The sequence below is a fragment of the Anopheles merus genome, chromosome 2L (genome assembly GCF_017562075.2).
Source record: "Anopheles merus strain MAF chromosome 2L, AmerM5.1, whole genome shotgun sequence".
Taxonomy (NCBI): Eukaryota; Metazoa; Arthropoda; class Insecta; order Diptera; family Culicidae; genus Anopheles; species Anopheles merus.
The window spans coordinates 50,868,296-50,886,947 of record NC_054083.1 but is presented as its reverse complement, the minus strand read 5'-3'; the positions used below and the strand labels follow the sequence as shown (position 1 = coordinate 50,886,947).

At 50.3% G+C, this 18,652-nt stretch overlaps 2 protein-coding genes and 2 non-coding genes across 5 annotated transcripts in view; 2 read left to right on the top strand and 2 right to left on the bottom strand.

Annotated features, from left to right (window-relative positions):
- The window catches only part of LOC121594592 (cell wall protein DAN4-like), a 33,929-nt gene extending 17,297 nt beyond the window's left edge, over positions 1-16,632 (top strand). Inside the window, exons 1-3 of one of the 2 annotated variants that reach the window (XM_041918009.1) lie at positions 10,806-10,864; positions 10,956-11,175; positions 14,505-16,632. In XM_041918009.1, the coding sequence (XP_041773943.1) occupies positions 11,173-11,175; positions 14,505-16,331 (1,830 nt within the window). In that variant the 5' untranslated portion in view covers positions 10,806-10,864; positions 10,956-11,172 and the 3' untranslated portion in view covers positions 16,332-16,632. Of the gene's footprint in view, positions 1-10,805; positions 10,865-10,955; positions 11,176-14,504 lie in introns of those variants that run through there. The other variant, XM_041918010.1, reaches the window with a different exon arrangement.
- Positions 114-200, top strand: Trnastop-uca. Its single transcript has one exon. It is a non-coding gene; the product is annotated as a tRNA-Sec (tRNA).
- On the bottom strand, positions 397-4,889 carry LOC121594591 (translocation protein SEC63 homolog). The gene is made up of 7 exons (XM_041918007.1): positions 4,467-4,889; positions 2,639-3,577; positions 2,150-2,567; positions 1,775-2,078; positions 1,544-1,671; positions 1,396-1,480; positions 397-1,316 (listed from the first exon to the last, which is right to left on the bottom strand). The coding sequence occupies exons 1-7, from the start codon at positions 4,588-4,590 to the stop codon at positions 954-956; spliced, it is 2,361 nt and encodes a 786-aa protein (XP_041773941.1). The 5' UTR covers positions 4,591-4,889; the 3' UTR covers positions 397-953.
- On the bottom strand, positions 9,414-9,486 carry Trnav-uac. The gene has a single exon. It is a non-coding gene; the product is annotated as a tRNA-Val (tRNA).
- Positions 16,633-18,652: the final 2,020 nt, after the last annotated feature.

The window sequence follows — 18,652 nt, the reverse complement described above, 5'->3', positions numbered from 1 at the left end:
GAAACTTCGAAAATCAAAGCAAAGCCTTACAACAGTTACCTGTTGCTTATCCATCGCTAGAGGTAAAATATTTGCAGCGCGTTTTATATACACGCTTGAGCGGCCGGCCACCTGCCCAGTCGAACTTCGGTGGTCCGGAGTGCAGACTTCAAATCTGTAGTCGATTAGCGTCGAAGTGGTTCGATTCCACCTACTGGGCGGTATGTGTTTTTTCGTTTTAATCATTTTACTAAATATTCTAAAAAAACCAAATCACAACACACAAATGTTTTTTACTATTTGTTGCACATTTTTTGTTTGTTATATTTCGACATTTTCTTTATACTGCCCAATGAAGGTGCTCATAATTTCACCGTACCGTTATTCCACAGGAACACAAATATAAACAATCTTCTTCGCCCGCCTTATCCTTCCCAATACTCCTACCTTGTAACCTGACACCTCACATCCCAATTCCTCTATTTTATCCTTCACCGTACGATACACGGTGCTGTTTAGTCGTGTCTATTGTTTTTGTTAAATCAGTTCCCTCTTTCTAGGTTCTTTTACCGGGCTTTTAGCTGCTGAAGCACAGAGTTAATGCGTGTTTGATGAAATTATGAGTGTTTTGTGTCGATGTGTGTGTATTATTAGTTTTTTCTATCATAAATCGTTTCTTCTGGTTGGGAGTAGGAAAAAAGGATAGTGGAGCGGGATCAGCAGGTTTAATTAACTAATTTAACGTCTCTTCTAACACAAAAAACCATTAATGAATGTTGTCTCGACTCTTCCCTGTGCAGTTGTGCCTGTGTCCTTCTAGTATTATGCCCTGTGTTTGCGTCTTCCGGTGTCGCACACTGTCTGCCCTCACCCTCACCATGCAGCAACAAGAACTGAAGGAATATGAACTGCATTTAGCTCTCCCGTTACCCGATTCCATTTGCTCAGGAGCTGCTGCTGCTGCTGCCGCCGCTTCAGTCGGTTCGTCTTCGCGACTCGTCATCCTCGCCGTCCGATGAGTCGGTGGTGAATTCGCTATCGTTCGCCTGCATCTCGTTGTGGTCCGATTCCGACTCGCTGATGTCCCACTGGGGCAGCTCGGTCGGGATGGCGGCCGGATCCTTCACGTCCAGCTTCAGATCGAGCTGCTGGTCCATGCCGATGTACGAGTCGGACCGCAGGCAGACGGTAAACACGTACATGCCGGCCCACTTCGGTGCGGTAAACTTCAGCTGCACCTCCTCCCGGTGGATCAGGTTCGTGACGTGGTACGGCACGGTTAGGAGCGTGTGCGACTTCCGGTCGCAGATGTACGTCCACCAGTATTCATGCTTTTCCTGCAAGTAGAGAGCAAAACGAAGGCAAACCGTTAAGAATTTGTTGGGAAGAAAACGATGGAGAGCATTGGTGAATTACCTCAGGAAACAGTGGACAGTGAACGGGATGGGAAACCTTCGATCGTCCTTCCAGCTTTTCCCGCTTGTTAATCTTTTGCTGGAACCTGAGAAAAAGGTAAATGTTGAATTAGTCTGTAAAAGGAGCTAAACACCCCAATAAAGCTTACTTTTCCCACTCATCATCATCATCGGCCGCTGCCTCGCTGGCATCATTGTCACTTTCCGCACCACTGTCCCCGTCGGCGGAGTCTTCATCATCTCCTTCTTGCGCCTTCCGTTCACTGCTCTTGCCAGACTGCAATTCAAGGAAAATACAACACAACACGTCAATACGATTTGCACTCATTCCCCCAGCTGACTGATATCTCTTATCTCTTTCCCTTCCATCGATAACTCACCTTTGTTTTCTCACCCGGTGCTGTGGCCGACTGACCTGCGGTCTGGTTAGCCGTTGCAGTAGCCGCCGCCGCCGCCGCAGCAGCAGCCGCAGCCGCCGTAGCAGCGGCAGCAGCGGCTGCAGCCGCCGCCAGCTTCCGGGCGTGGGGTTTAACGGCCGCCTTCGCCTTACCCTTATGCCCCTTGGAGGGTTTCGGATGCCAGCCGGACTGTTTTTTCACCTTTCCGTCCGGCTTCTGATCGTCGGTTCCGGCTTCCAGCTCCCCATCCGCATCACCATCACCGTCACCGTTTTCATTACTTTCCCTGCCAAAAAGACACAATGTTCAATCATTGCCATCAACGAGCGAATTAGACCCAAGCCCAAGCGCACGTACGTGATTCCCTGCTTTTCCTTCGCGGTGGTGTCACCGAACAGGTCGGACATGCTGCGGCGCACCAGCTCCACCGTCACCGTCACGATTGCACCGGCCGTTACGACGTTCGAATTTTCATCGTCCACCACCTCACACTTCATGCTGAAGTCGATCAGCGGCATCTGGCCCAGCACCTTCACCGCGTTGTGGTACTGCTCGTCGTTCAGGCTGCGCAGCGCCGCTCGGCGCGTGTCCGGCTTCAGCTGGGCCAGCTGCTGCAGATTGCGCGTGTTGTACTTGCGGGCGAGCTGGGCGCGCAGCTCCTTCGTCATTTGCGGCAGCTGCATCAGCGGGTGTTCCGATTCGCGCAGCCCCTGTATAACCATCGGCGACAGTTTCATGCAGTTTTCGATCGTTTCAATCGATGGGAGTCGTTGAACTGCAAAATAAACACAACAAAACGTTAGTTAAATATCAAATTGTGCCATCGTTTTCACCAATTTCACTTACTCTTTCGCGCATACGCCAACATAATCAGATGGCTAACGCAGCTCACCATCTCCTGTATCAGGTACGGGCACTTGCGCACGATCAGCTGGCGATCGACCTCGAGCGTGTTCGGGTTGAGCGGAATGCGCGACAAATGCGCATGCAGTATCGCACGTGCCTTCAGCGAGTAGCTCCTCGCGAACGGCAGCTCCTTGCACTTCTCGTTCAGGTACGGCAGCTCCCGTATCAGTGCCGGAACCTCCACATTATCCGACGGCCGCTCGATCACCTGATTGTTGTGCCGCTTCTCAAACTCAAAGCTCGCCGCCAGTATCATAATCACGCGCTTCACCGCCATGTGCGGCGTTTTGTGGAAGAAGTACCAGTACATGTTGGTCGTATCGAGCAGCACCTTGTCGCCGCTGTAACGAATCGAGCGGTACCACCACGTGCCGACCACGATCGGTAGCGCCACCATAAACACCAGCCCGTACAATCCCAACACCCAAACCGAGTTTTCCTTCTCAACGATCCACGACGGCAGCGCGATGCCGAACGACGTCGCACCCGGGCCGTCGGGATTGCCGTACTTTTCCCAGTTTTTGCGCGCCTCATCGTCCGTCAGCGCTTGGTACGCTTTCGTGAGCTTCATGAACGCTTTCTCGTCACCCGTCTCCTTGTCCGGATGCAGTATGACCGAGAGGGTGCGGTACGCTTTCTTGATCTCCTTCTGGGACGAACCTAGCGGGACGCCCAGTATCTCGTACGGATCAAAGTTGGACATTTCGTAGTCGAACTGGGACACCTTGTAGGTGAGAAAGGCTAGCAGCGCCCAGCCGGCTACGATCGACAGCTTCACCAGCAGCTCCTTGGTGCCCTTGTACGGGTCGGAATGTTCCATCGTGATGCGCTTCCGCACGCATCCTGCACACTGACAGTGTTCATGCTTTGTGGTGGGGTCTGCAAGTGGGTGGGAATGGGGAAAATATGGGTAAGTAATGTAAGGTAAGTAAAATTACGTTTGCTTAGCGATAAGGTTACATCAAGCGGCGCGGTGCGCAGTGGTAGAACTAGCGAAACGGAACCTTGGGAGGCAAATTACTTCAACTTTAAGTTTGTCGCAGCGTGACGCTCAATTGTGTTTGCCAATGGTACGGGGAAGCACATGGAAGCGCGGGCAGAGAACCACGTAAGCGTGGCATACTTTAATAGGTATGGTAAGTTGTTACCCCTTTGGGTCTTTCTAGGCGAAAGCAATTGTGTTCAGGTGTTTCCATTGAAATTAAAGAATGATTTTAAAGATGAAATTCGAAACAAATATTTTCATCTTTTCCATGTCGTTACACACATCACGAGGCTCCCTTCTCGAAGGATTTTGGTCTTGTTTACACAAATGTTTTGTTCATGGCCAACTCAGCCAAGATTCGGCGTGGCTCGTCATCGTGACGAGCAGCGGCGAGACAGGCAAATTCCAATCCATTTCGCGTGATTTCGCCATTAGAAAGTGCTGCCAGCACAACAACATTCTTGTGCATCTTTCTTATCCCCTATCCCCCTCATTCGCCCGGAGGAGAAAGCGACCGCCAGACAGGGGCCCGCCGCCAGGTAGGGGCGTGTGTTCAAGCGGAAACGAAGCAAAAGAAAACAAGTCAAGTAACTGTACATTTGGCGTTGGCCCGGTTTTTTGACAGCTCACCGAAACCCCCGAGACGGCGACGACGACGTGTAGGGCCCGCGCCTGCACACGCACGCACGCACGCACTATTACCGTGAGCAATCAACAGATTGCGAGAAGATACGGGGACAGAAAACGCCTCCCGGAGGACGCTTCGACGTTCTCGATGCTTACCTTCCTTTTTCTTGCGTGGCCAAAAGTAGAAGGTGGTCGGCACCAGGATCAGGGCCAGGAACGAGAGTATGAAGTAGAAGAAAGTTCCTCCACTCTCGTCGTACTGAAACTTCTGTCCGCCCATCGCTGGGCCGTCTGCTGACCGTTCGCTGCTATTCGCCTGATCCGGGGGGGATTCCTTCTACTCCCTGCTGCACAGTAGCTTTACCAGGGGATGCTGAGCTTTCGTGGTCGTCGTTGTCGTCGGACGGTGGAGGTGTACTTGCTTCACGATCCGGGCGATATATTCCATCGAACCACACGCACGCACGGACAGCGGGGAGTAAGGGGCCGCGATCTTATTTGGATGTGTGCGCACGCCAAAGAAGAAAACTGCATCACAATCACAAGAACCACCAACACCACGTACGTGTACGCTTTGTTTCATTCGTGCAGCGGCAGGTGCGACAGCGGCAAGCGGCCGGGCGCCATCTTGTTTGATTTGATTCAACCGTTGATTGTTTCACGGGTTCAAAGTGAAATTGTTGGTATTTTTGAAAGTTAAGTGAAGAAGATTAATTATTTGATTATTTTCTCATTCAATTTTCTTTTATTTTTGACAATGGAGCGCATATTGTCTTTACTTTCCCTTCCCCAAACGGATAAAACGTCAAACGGATCATCATGACAGGACCTGGCGTGTTCTTCACAACAGAGCTGTCAGTCTGTTGTTTACGAGAAAAGAAAATTCGAAATTCAAATTTGAAATAATCAGGACTTTTTAAATTTTTGTAATGATTTTCCTTTTTATTTCAAGTGTTATATAATATTTTAAGATTAGAAAAAGCAATGCAATGGTAAAAGTTATGGCTAATAATATTCATAATTAAGTTCCACCGCAAAACCGTTGACATAATTTGTCCGTTGGAATGTTTAAGAAAGGTTTTTACTTAATTTAAAATCTATCCAATGTCGACACCTCTCAATTGCAATAAATAAGGAAATACATATTTTAATCCAACCTTTTAATAGATTATAATGCGGGTAGCCTATAAAAATACGAGCCACCGTTTTACACAAGGCCACCACGTGTTCGAGGCGGTTGACGACAGCGCGTAAAGTTTTGCACTGAATGAAACACATATTTCTTGAAGATTTCTCAATGTTTGCTATTTACCCACCGGTTCGTTCGCACGCGTACGTATATATAAGAAAAGCACCAAACGGAAATAACACGATAAAACGAGCACCAATACAACTCTGTTCTAAAGTTCGATCGTACGTGAGAGGTGCGGTCTCGCTAGCGCTGTGATCAACACCGATCGCTAATATTCGCCAATAAAACATACCCATAATACTACGCCAGCCACGATGGGAACCGCATCGCTGCAAAGGGTCAATGCTAATTTAATGACTGCGTTCTTCTGGCTGGTAAAGCTCACGTAAGTGGCACTCTAGCCACACAGCACCGTCTGATCGCGAACAGTTTCGCTCCGCAAACAAACATTTCGGACGCGGTATTAATTTCGCGATGAACTTGAATTACGTAAAATAATTGAAACGTTCCGAGTGGAGTGGAGGTGTGCTCTTTTTTTGTTGCTGTTGTTGCTTCTTTTATGTCTTACTTTATGCTAAGTAATGATAGGCTGCGTGCTGGAATGGGCCCTCTTGAGGAGTGTCGTAGCACGCAGTCGCCAGAGGTCGTGCCGGTGAGCGATCCGTTCCCACCTGCGAAGGCAAGAATGCGTGCAGAGCTATTTCCGAACCCTGTGGCACTTTCCTCAATCCTCTCTATTCACCATTTCTTGCCCACTCTCGTACTAATGTGTTACATTTTAAAAATATATGTAGCTCATTAGCATAGCCCGCTTTGTGCGGATGGGACGGGGTCCACGGGGTGCGCAATTTTCTACCTCATTTGGGTGAATTCTTCTTCCTCTTGCTGGTTATTTTTTTGCGACACTGGCCCCAAATCCGATGATATAATCTCATCTTCCAATACCTACCGCCGTGTGTCCCATTGTCCATATGGAACGGTTTTTGGGCGTACAGCGCAGCCCGTCCGACCGACCGTCCGTGTGTGGGATGATTACTATTCATCTTATGCTAACACACAAAAAAAAAGTTATGCTACGGGGTTCGCTGCTGCGGCGCAAACTGCAACGGAACGAAACGCGCCAACGCGGTTACGTGTGTATGGGCTTCCCGAATCGTGAGTCGCCAATGATGCGCGCAAATGATGCGTTTGGCTGGAAAGATGCGTCCCCATGCCTTGGCCTTTTGCGGTTGCGGCGGCTGACAACAGGACCGGCTCTCCTAAAACGGGCACTCGTGCGAGTGTGTGCCATTTCAAGCGTGTGTGCCAAAGGTGTATCGACAGATAGCGGCCGATAGCAGTCGAAGGGCTCCACTCGATCAAGTATGGCCCTCACTCGTAGCGCATCTTCACAGTAGTACAGCAAACAGCAGATTTAGCATAAGGTCATGCGGAGCGGTTACTGGACCTCGCGTTAGGGCTCGCGCGAGCCCTCCTGAGCTGGGGCTGATCAGTGCCGTACAATAATTGCTCTTACTCAAAAGGGCTCCGAAACGAGGACGACCTTACGCGGGGGGGGGGTGGTTGATGATCATGTACGTCAAGCGCACACTGGAGTCAAGTTTAATGACATTGTTATGCTACACCGGGGTGATCGTGTGCTACAATTATGCACTTGAGAGTAAAGCGGTGATCCTCTCGAAACTAATTGACATTTAATTACTCCACTCGTCTGGAAGTGTACACCTATTGATCAATATGGTTCATTGAGAAATGCAATGTGAAAGGTACCGCCGACGATACCGCCATCATTCCTCTCCTTAGAAAGATGTCGTCAGTCCTCCGCACACCGCACAAAGGAGGGCCCCGTCCGATAAGGCCTGACCCATTTCGCAGACCCGCGCCGTGATTACAAAGCCATTCCTACTTATGCATACACGAGGAGGGTCGTTACGCGATAAAAAGGAATTTTCGACGCCAAACAGTCCAAACAAGCATTACCATAAAACGGTCGTGTGTGTGTGTGATGTTTTACGCTCACGGTTCGGTGTTACAAGTGGAGCGAAACAAACAAAAACCATCTCCAGGTGTGAGTTTACCCTTGAAGGATGCTTATTGGGACGATAAAACTGTCACTGTAGGTGCCCTTTCGGTGAGCTTCTAACTCCCCTAAGACACCCGCGACATCTTTACCTTGCCCTGCTGGATTAACTTTCGTGAACGCGCCCCCTCCCCGGCCAGGGTTAGCGCATCCTACACAAATTTCACGCCTTCCGTGAAGGGCACCAGTTTCCCTTTGTTTGTTTGTTGAAAACGGGTGACATCCGCTATTGATTGACTCATTAACGGAGCGCGATGCGATAAAGCGAGATCAAGTGGCATCTCGTTGATGATCGTGAGAATAGATTGCCGGATCCACCGGTGTAGGCGGTGAGCTCATAGCATCATAGAACGTGTGGGCTTGCGTTTGCCCGCCAATGAACCAATTAAACCCCGTTTTGAAGCGAAAGGAAACGATGCATAATGCAGCCGGATCGGGGAATGATTTATCGGTGCGTTGATTATTAGCTCCGATGACGAACGGTGGTGTCATCCAAACGGTTGTTGGTTTAGGTGTAAATTCCTGCCAAAGGAATTCAGCGACAAACTCGCCAATGTAATGTAAAACGGGTTGTCACGATCGCGCACGGGCGCCCCGTGTGTTCCAATTATCGCGAACAATTCAATCATCGGGATCGGGGCTGACGGATCGGGTGTGAAAAGTATGATTTGTACGTCAAGCCTTAAGTGGCGAGGGGATGCAAACAAAAGCGTGGCGCATTAAAATATGCACGGGGGTTTGAAGCATAAAAAGCAGCTCCCTTCCAACACCTCGCCGAGGTGCAAAGGCCATCAGACTCCTTGTTTTAATGGGTGCCATAACTCATCGGATCGGTGCACTGCGCGCCTGGGCTCTGTGTGTGTGTATGTGCGTTAAAGGATGCCCCGCGATGATACAACAGCGAAAAGTGCAATGCGGCGATCGCCGCGATGCGATAGGTTTGCTGATTTTTGTTCGCAAAAAATGATTCAGGAACGGAACCGTTACACCTCCCTCTTTCTCTCTCTCTCTCTCTCTCTCTCTCTCTCTCTCTCTCTCACTGTCTCTTCTGCGAGTGTGCAAGCGCACGTATGTGTGTCATTTTGTCAACCGTTGCATAATGTGGCGCTGGCTGGCTGCAGCACGACGCTGTGCATAAAGAACTCTTCGCCTTTGCAGCGACGTATGATCGTATCGATCGATCACACACAATAAGGACCAGGACATACCCGGGAAATGAGGTTGAAGAAAGTAAGCTTTGCATGCGTACGGCACATAAACGCACCGAGACCGCATGGAGACCGCAAAAATGTGCCGCCATTCGTCGAAAGATGATGCCTGCGAGTGTCCCGAAAACAGGGAAAAGGTTACGGATAGGTTAGGGGGACGATCAGGGGGGGGGGGGACACGATTGCACATAACTGCATCGGGCGGGGCGTGTGTTCCGTTCCGTAACGCGAGTGCACGACTGTTTAATGGAGAAAAATAAAGCTTCAATTTGGAAGAGCTCGTAATCCGTTTGCTGGGCAAATATAGATCAATCAACACACACACAGATTCTTGGCGCGTCATCGTTGTAGATTCTGTGCGTCATCGGTGGTATTTGGGAGCGCTCAAAGAGGAAGCTTGGGCAATTATGAAGACTAATATTGATGCGCGCTTTGTTGGGTTTTAGGCTGTTTAGAGACTTCTATGCCCCATAAGAGACGAGCGCACAGACCCGGAAGAGCGTAATTAATTAATGGATTCGTTGACTTAGTATCAAAATAAGAAGAAAAGGGCATTTTGGTGGAGGAAGAGACAGGACGCATTTTTGTACATTAATTTTGATTAAACAAAAAAAGTTTGGCATTGGTTCCATCCAGGATCGAACTGGAGACCTTCTGCGTGTAAAGCAGACGTGATAACCGCTACACTATGGAACCGTGTTGAAGGGTAGCCTACTACGATAAACGCCCATGGCCCTTTGTTAAAAGAGAAGACTTTGTTGCACTTTTCATCCATTTTCATGCGTGCCGCTTGTTTTAGGAGCAGATTTTAATGGCAAATTAAAGGCAAAACGTTGATTTAGTCACACACTGCAAAGTGTCTTCTCTCGTTTTGCCGGTGATTACGGCCAACCGTCTGCTTTGGCGCCTCTACAACCCACCTGTGCTTCTGTATCATAAAAAAACCACGCGCTTCGGATGCGTGCTGCTGAATTGGAATGCGCTAGGGCAGGTTTTTCGCGTTGCGCGAAGCACGATCAGTTTTTCCGCGTTCAAGCACACTCAGTTATCACTTGCGGTTTCGTTGCGCCGCTCCCGGCGGAATGCGGCGCAATGTTTGTTTTGCTGTGGAAGACCCGAGGAAGACGCTCGGGTCGCCAGGCTCTTGTGTGTCGCCATGTGTCGCCGAAGCGCCATCAAATGCTAAAGCTTGACATTTCGGCACACGGACAGAGCCATTGTGGGCTGTTTTTGTGTTTAAGGGCGAGTTCAGGAGTGGCCATCCTCGAAACGGGCACGAGCTGATTTGTGGAGAAGGACTGTGGTATGATAATTACTCTCGCTGCTTAGCTGTTTTACGATGGTAGGACGGTACTACTAATCCTTCCCAAAGTGTCCACTCGTGACGTTGATAAGTCGCACAAGAAAACAAAAAAATAAAAACGTAATCAAACCGTCCCCAGACGGAGGATTTACATTGATTGATCTTCGGGTCATACGGTGGGGGAAGGAACACACTATCGTAATTTTCATCACCTCCGAGCTCGAGCTGAGCCTAAGCCGAGAGCCTAAAGCAGCGTACTGTGCGTATGCCGCGGCTACTCGCGACGCTCGATCAGTGTTCGGCTCCCTCCCGAGTAAAGCCTGCTCGATCTTCAGCCCCTTCCATTTGGTGGTAGTTGTTGCTGCTGTTGTGGGGCTTGGGGCCTGGCCCGGCCGATTCGTGCACTATGCGCTGCAGAACAACAACAACAACCACTACTAACTAACGGCGAGCGAGGTGCACACCCACCTACCTCCCTCCTTAAGGAGCTTTTCTCGCGTTCCCAATGGGGGAAGCATCTCAGTTTTCGGCAGGAGTGTACGCCACTGTAGTGCCAGCATTTCCCAAGCGGGGAGAAGGGAGCGACAGAGAGCGAGAGTGAAGCGAGCCACGGACTCGGGCACACGGTAGTAGTAGTAGTAGCAGCGTGGGGTTCGTCGTCTGCCACCCCAAAAAAGCTCATATAAAGCTAGTCGATTGATGAGTCCTGCGCTTCATTCGTGCTAGTCACGCCGTCGGACCATCTTCTCGCCCAGTTCCTGTCACGGCAACGTTAGTCTTTTAATTGCTGATGTAGTTTTGATTGTTCGTAATTTGATTATAGATTTTAAAGTAATTATTTTCTCCATTTTTTTCGCCCTAGAAACCGACCGAGCAGAAGTGTGATCGTGCGAATACATCTGTGTGCATTGTGATGAGTGAAGTGTGTTAATTGTGGAAAGATCTCTTGAAGCGATCAGTGAACCGAACTGTGTGCATAAAAGGTGGATGATAGTTTAGGACGCTCCTTCCCACTTGCTAAGACTTACTTTCTGGAGCGTTTTTGCAAGCCAAAGACAAAGAGCGTCGTGAACAAAAGCATGGTGAGTGTTCTTTTCCTACTTCCGTGACAGTGAAGCTCTTTTGAAGCTCTGGATGAAGGATTAGGCCGGCTATTTTGTACGAATAGAAAGCAATCCCCATCTTGCCAAAGTCCCCCTTTTTGTTGTTATTGTTCGCCTCCGCCAACGCTGCAAAAATCGTGGACAACGACGACAGTTCCACCCGGCGAAAGTACTCGAACCGAAAGATCAACCGAGGTGCGCGATCGTTTTCAGCCGTTATGCAATCCATGCACAAAGCCAGTTCCGTCCCGACCCTGAAGGGAAGGCATCCGCAAACGAGCGAGGATCCCCCGAGACCTTTGCGACCGATTGTTCTGGGACGAATCCGATCGATCATTCCGATCTTCCGTAATGTAATCGATACGGTGCACCGCGATCGTTACTCCTTTCTGGCGCTGCTCGCGGGTGATATTTATGGCACTACTCGATCGTGTGTTTGTTGGCTTTCCTTCCTTCCAAAGATGTAAGACAAGAGAGAAGAAAAAGAAAAAGAAGAAGAAAAGATGTACACACTTTAGTTTGGTAATGATGATTATGTGATGTGACGAGTGATGTTGACCCGTTTCGGGAGGAACATGAAACAAGCGCATCGCATCCATCTTTGGCCGCATCTGGCTGGGAGCTTCTAACGCTCTTTGATGCACACGCGCGCCTCGGCCGACTAGTGAAAGGGAAAACTGTGACGCCCTCATTGCGCCGGACATTGCGGCAGGTGGGGTGAAGCTAATGTGCGTGAATGACCGTTTTTTTTTTTTTTGAACCCAGGGAATGGGAATTTTCCCATTTAGACCACGATCTGGCTGGATCGCCGGTGGTCTCTCGGAGCGAAAGGCTATGGTTTTTTGTTGTAGTTATTGGCCTTTTTTGTGGCCCACTGATCTCGTCACCTTCCCTTTTTCTACCGATTGGGAGCGATCGGACACACGATTTGTTCGCTGCCCTGCCCGTCTGTCCGTCTGTCCGTCTGCGGGTGCGTTACCAATTTTTTGTTGTTGAATTTATTCTTCTTCTCTCCCGATGCTCCACCTCCAGTTGGGTGATTGCACGAATCGAAGCGGGCCCCTTCAGAGGGCATTGTTCTGTCGATTAGTGCGGGCGTGATGCTGGTTTAGGGCACCGAGGCGGGGAAAGCAATACGGAAAAAAGGTTACATAAAACCAAACGTTTGCATCAAGATTAATCAAAATTCGGGACAGCGCATACACACTAATTGGATGCACTTCTTCACAATTCTTTGGGAATTGCACTACTCCCGGGGGGGGGGGGGGGGGGGGGGGGGGGCTGTGGGCCAGCTGTGACAGCTGAAAGGTCTGGGATCTTGAACGTGTGATGAAATTGCGATTCACACAGAGGGAAGATAAGTTACGATACTAATAAAGATATTAATCGATCGTGATCGCGCACAGCGCAGTGCAATGTGCCCTTGAGATCGCTATGTAATCATGGTTAGGGGTTTCAACTTATAGTCCAAGACCGCCCCCCGAAAAAAGCTCATCGCCTTCGTTCAGCTTCTGGTAGCAATTAGCGAGATAATGAAGCGAGACCATCACTCAATTCTGAGCGGGAATGTTACAGTTTGCTCCTCCAAGAAGGTCATCTCTTTGGTGGTAATTAAATCATGTTTGTTCATTAATCTTGAGTTTCGGGCCTAGCGTTTTTGTGTGTGCCGAGGTAATGACATTATTATTGCGAGCAGACTGGTACTTCGGACATTGGCCGATCGGTGTTGGACAAGGCTACTACAGTCGCCGGTACAGTGCATCAAAGCATCGAACGGGAAACCCCCCTCTACAAGCGATCAGTTGCGTATGACATTCTGTTCCGTTACGAGTTTTGGGGTTTTCATCGCAAGGAAATCGATGCCAAAGTTGACCGACTTCGGTACAAAAATGGCAACCTAAATTAGTGATGCGCAGCCGATCGATACGGTAAAGGTCAGGCCGGTTTTATCTCACACCGCTGGTCCCGTAACAGTTGGATCGGATGCGATCGAGAGCAGGGATGGGGTCCCCGCATGGGGTTGAGTTGAGATTGAAATTGGTTCGCACTGGCTAAACACTTGTACCTTGTGGCTACAAATAGTGGCCCGCAGCGATCAGAACGATCGAGCAGATTGAGATTGATCGGCTAAATCCGGCCGAAAACGCATCGGCAAAAGCTTAACAAGCGGGGCTTTTGAAAGATCCGGCAAATAACGCCCGGCTAGTGCATTATGTTGTTACTGGACCTCCCGCTTGCAGATCTCCTGTCCATTATGCAACGCTGTCGGGAAGGGAAGATCCCACTGCGTGAGCCGGGATGGAGATGGCGGGAAAGGAAACCGTTTTAGAAACCTACTTTTTGGTGGTGCTCATTATGTGGTTTTCACTTTCGCGGATGAGCTTTTGGGGTGGATGATGCTAATTCACATATCGGCCAATCGGTTCGGTGTGTTTGAGTGTGTGTGAGTATGTCAGTGAGTCAGTCAGTCAATCAGTTGGTCCTACTGTTACCGCTTACCTCATGTAGGTGAACAGGCCTTCTGGTGGCACTTCTGGAGAGCACTTCGTCGCCATCGTCATCATCGCGCAATCGTAAGTGTGTCTTCTGCTGAAGCTGGCTGTCTGTCGGGCGCCTGATCAGCCGGGTTAAGATTGGAGCCGTTGGATGTGTGGTGGCGTCCTGGGATTAATTCGATTCGACCCAACCAACCTGTCGCCGTCGCCGATCTTCTGGTGATCTTTATTGGAGCTCGGGCGAAGAAGCACACGGGTTCGGGGGTGGGGTGCGAGTTCACGCCAGTTTATCCAGAGGTGATGTGTGTTTTGCATTCGGCAACAACACAAAACAAAACCGCAATGCCTTTCGCATAGGTGGCAGTGCCGAACGGCAGACTTGTTTGTGGTGGGTTTTGCATAATGCCCGCTCTGAACTCGCATGGGTCTGAATTCGGGTTTTCGGTGGGTGATGTCGGGACGCGTGTATCGAGCGGCTGAAGATGAGTTTGTTAATTGTGGTGAAAGGCTCGACACGCCGCACGCAAAAATAAAACATGTTGAATTTGGTTTTATTGGAGAAGATTCCATCTGCACACAACCACGCAGCAGCCCGGGCTCAACGATCGATTGGCGACACAGCAGAAAGTCACAGAAAGTGCCGGTGAATGGGGGGATTGCTTGCGCTTGCACAGTTGCACACAACACAACTGTGCGGAGTACAATTGAGTGTGATAAATCTAATCCATGATGTGGACACAACGACCGGGGTTGTTTGGAACGGGTTTTTCTTCTACTTATACCTCTCCTTCGCTCGTTCGTTCTATTTTCCAGATGTGGAAACTTCTCATACTCACCGGCTGTCTGGTGACCAGTGGCCTTGCCCGGCCGGACGTGTCGCATCTGCTGAAGCGCACGGGTGCTGACAAGCAGAAGCGCCAAAGCTTCATCGGTACCTCGGTGTCCGTCACTGGCAATGGGGCCGTTGCGACGGAAATTAAGTCAGGTGACGGAGCAGCAGCAGTGGAAGCCTTCATACCGCAGATCAGCTTGCTGCCGCTGCAAGACAACCAACCTTCACCATTCAAGCGGCTGGAGGAACGCGTCGGGTATGACTACCAAAAGCCAGACTTTCCGCTCGACGTCCATCCGGACTCGAACCTAGTCAACCCGGTGTCGACCCAAGCGCCGGAATATCTGCCCCCAGAGGATGGTCAAGAGTCGTCGAACGTTGATCAGGTCGCACCGTCTAGCTCTCCGTCGACCACTACAACTTCTACAACGACAACTACTACTACTACAACAACTACTCCGGCACCGACAACCACTACCACGACCCCTGCACCCCAGACAAATGGCCCTTCCACAACGGAGCAACTGTTCGACGAAGACGAAGGCTACGGGTACAAGAAGCCCGAGGTAATGCTGCCGACCAACATCAACGAAGTGATCGGTGAGCCCAGTGACATCAATCAGCTCGCCACGACCACCGTACCGACGACGACCACGACCGCAAAGAACTCGCTGGAGTATCTTCCGCCCAAGCCGCTGCCCGAGCTGGTGGTGCCGAAGGAGCCGAGCAGCACACCGTCCACAACGCAACAGCCACCACAGACCGAACCTTCGACCTATCCGACGAGCCCAAGCAGCACCATCACCACCACTGCGTACCAGGTTCAGACGGAAACTCAACCACCGTACAGCAAGCTGCCGGAAGCGTCCGTTTATCCCGATGCATCGGGCTCGGTGTCTACGGTCGTGACGCAACAGACTCCCTCGACGGAGATCCCCTCTACCTCTGCGCCGGAGTATCTTCCACCGGACAGTGAGATGAATGGCTTCCAGATCATTGTGAGGACGGGATCCGATTCGGATGACAGTGATACTACCTCCACGACCACGGGAAGTAGCGAGGGAAGCAGCTCTACGACGACTGTGGTGGTTCAATCCTTCGACTCTACGACAACAGCTGCTCCCGTTCAGCCAGAAGCGGACAGTCAGGTACGGGAGGAGCAGCCCGATCAGTCGACGACGACCACTGAAGGGCAGACAACGACGGCAGCCAGCTCACCGAGCAGCAGTGTGCCACTATTCACCGACGAAACGGTTGCACCGGTTGATGACGCTTCGTCCGTGATTGAAATGATCAATCAGATGCAGGAAACGAGTCAGGTTGCTGGGCAGGCCGATTTTGTGCCCGAGCTGCGAGTAGACGACGAACCCGCAACGACAAGCGAACTCACAACCGTCCCATCGTTCGCATCCTCCGTTACAACGATCGTCCCATCGCAAGCGGCGACCGATCTCTCAGCCGTGGAACCAACGGAACGTAGCGAACCAGAGCAACAACCGGAGGCAACGACAGGTCCATCCCTGATCGATCTACTCACCCCAACGGCAACGATCGTGGCCGTCCAGAACGATACGATCATCACCACGTACCGGCCGGCGCTTTCATCCGGCGAAACGACGACACTGGTCTCGGAATCGAGCGCCGACGAGACGGAGATCCAGTCCAGGATAGCTGACCCGAACGATGGCTACAACTACGAGGCGCCGGAAAATGGGCTCACCGTACCGGCGGGCTCTTCCGTCCCGCCGTCACACACGCTCGAAGCTGACGGGTATCATTATAAGGTTCCAGCGGTGCCGTTTCCCTAGGGAAAGGTGGTGGTGAGGATCGTAGGTGAGGTACCCGGGGGAGTGATGCAGGAAGAAGCGAAGAAGGGACCAGTTAGTTAGTGGACATCCCAACCATTTTTTTGTTGCCGCAACGCCATAATGACGATGTTTTGTTTGTTAAATTCGAATTTCGGTTGAAAGTCCCTCTAGGTCGTGATCAAACGGACGACACGGTTTTGCTTTCCGTGTCACTCCCAGTCCGAAGGCTTCCCCTGCGTACAGTGTGGCTATTTATTGCAATAGTGTGTATATTAATAAAATCCCCCTTGATTTTTTTTTTAATGAATATGTTTCGTTTTGCAGCGTTGAGTTGTTTATTCCCCGGCCATTCCTTCATAATTGCAGCACAACAGCGCTTTGCAGATCACGGCGGTGAGCTGTAGTCGGTTGCCAAATCATTCACCGAAATTCAGCAGAAGTGCGTAAAAATGCGTCCGATTCTTCTTGCCAATTGACCGTGGGGGCAACTCTCTTTTATTGGATTGCTTGGGCCTGCTGGAGTGCGCTGAATGTAAATATTGATTTAACTCACAATTCAAGGTGGCAAGCGACGAACCTCATTGTTCCGAAAGCGCGATCGTTTTGCAGTTTTTTTGCAGCCCCCCTGGTCATTTGCAACCATCGCCCTGGGTCTTTTACGACCGTCAGTGCGCAATGATTTATCATCGTTTTCATTAATGCGTAAAATGTGGCCCCGTTTAACTGCAACTGACCAAACGGACGGAGCGCCACATTCCTTTGGAAGAGCTATTTTACATGAAATATCTTAATAAGTCGTAAAGACGCTGTACATTCCTCGGTGGATGGCGGGCTTGCGGGAGCCACGTACAGACACTAACAAAAAAAAAGGCAAGACCTTCGCCAAAAGTGGTTACTGTTGTGGTGGGTCGTTCTTATCAAAACACACTCCAGACCCAGAAAGGTGGGCGAGCATTGGTTTTAGTATTTTCGGTTGCGCCTTTTGCCTCATCGCGCAATACTTTGATCGTACCGCGTCGACCGTACCGATGCCGACCGACCTAACCGACCACAAAACTGTTGGCAACTGTTTGGTGCATTGTTGCCGGAGTCCCAATTAAGTCAAATGCGCCATTTGGGGTGAGAGCCGGAGCGGGCTTTCAATATTATTTTCCATAACGAACGAATTCAAAGGGGTTCTGGGGGTGTTGTGTCTGCATCGACCAAGTACCCTGCCTAAACCCCAGGCCAAGCGTCCCACCTCAAGCGCACGTCTAATATGCATCGGCAAAACTACCTCCACCAACTCCACCATGTGCAACCCAGAGCTTTCCGCGTTTTGGGCGGTGAGGTTCACCTAAAAAACCACGAAAAACGATTCGTTTTTCCATTTCTAGCGCATTGCAAAGCGCATTCCATTCCCGAGCTGTGCCCGTTCCCTTGGTAGCTCTCCCACGGCCAAGCTGCAGTCTGCAGCTCTCCGAGCCTCCCCGGTAAGCGATGAGATGAGAGGAAAAATGACCGATTTCCTCACCGCGATAGATCTCTGCATCGCGTCTCTATGAATGGTGCGGCACTAGATAGTGCGCGTTTAGTAGCGTGTGCCACAGCGTGCGCCTCATGATCGTTATTTCCTAATTGCATTTTAGCCAAAAAAAACCTTTAGTGCCTCCGGGCATTCTGATAATTGTTTGGCCTGCGCCAAAAAAGGGAAGCTACAGCTGGTTGCACCCAACAGTTGGATTAGATTTGGAGAGTTTATTCATTATTGCATTCGAGAAAACGATCGAGTATTGTGCTCGTTACTCAAAACAAAAAAATCACGCACCATAAACAGTGCTTTGACAGATGCGATCCCGTCCGAACCTATTGCCGCCTTGGTTTGAGCTTGACGTGCTGATTCACTGCGTTTAGGGGGTGAACATTAATTTATCTTAATCACCTTCCAATTTCCAAAGTTCCAAAATCCGGCTCACTGCACGCAAATGCAATTGTTATGGGCGGGAGCGGTGGGTTTCTCGCTTACTTACGCTGATGAGCTTCTGCATGAGCATGCAAGACGCGTTTACAAACGAGTGCCGAAAGCCACTAACGATCTTCTTCTCCGGATCATCTTCATTACTCGCGTGCGGTTTTCCACTCACCACACCATTTCAATTTGCTGCACCGTTGTTGCACATCTTCCTGCCGTGTGGCGATCCTGTGTGCCTCAGTCTGTCTCGTCTACTAAACCCCAACACTGCTGATCAACTACTTTATCGTCTATCGGTGGTCTTCGTTTACCGTTTGGGCTGAGGATGGTCTCTTCTAAAGGAGCAAATCTCACCAGCCCTTCAACGAAA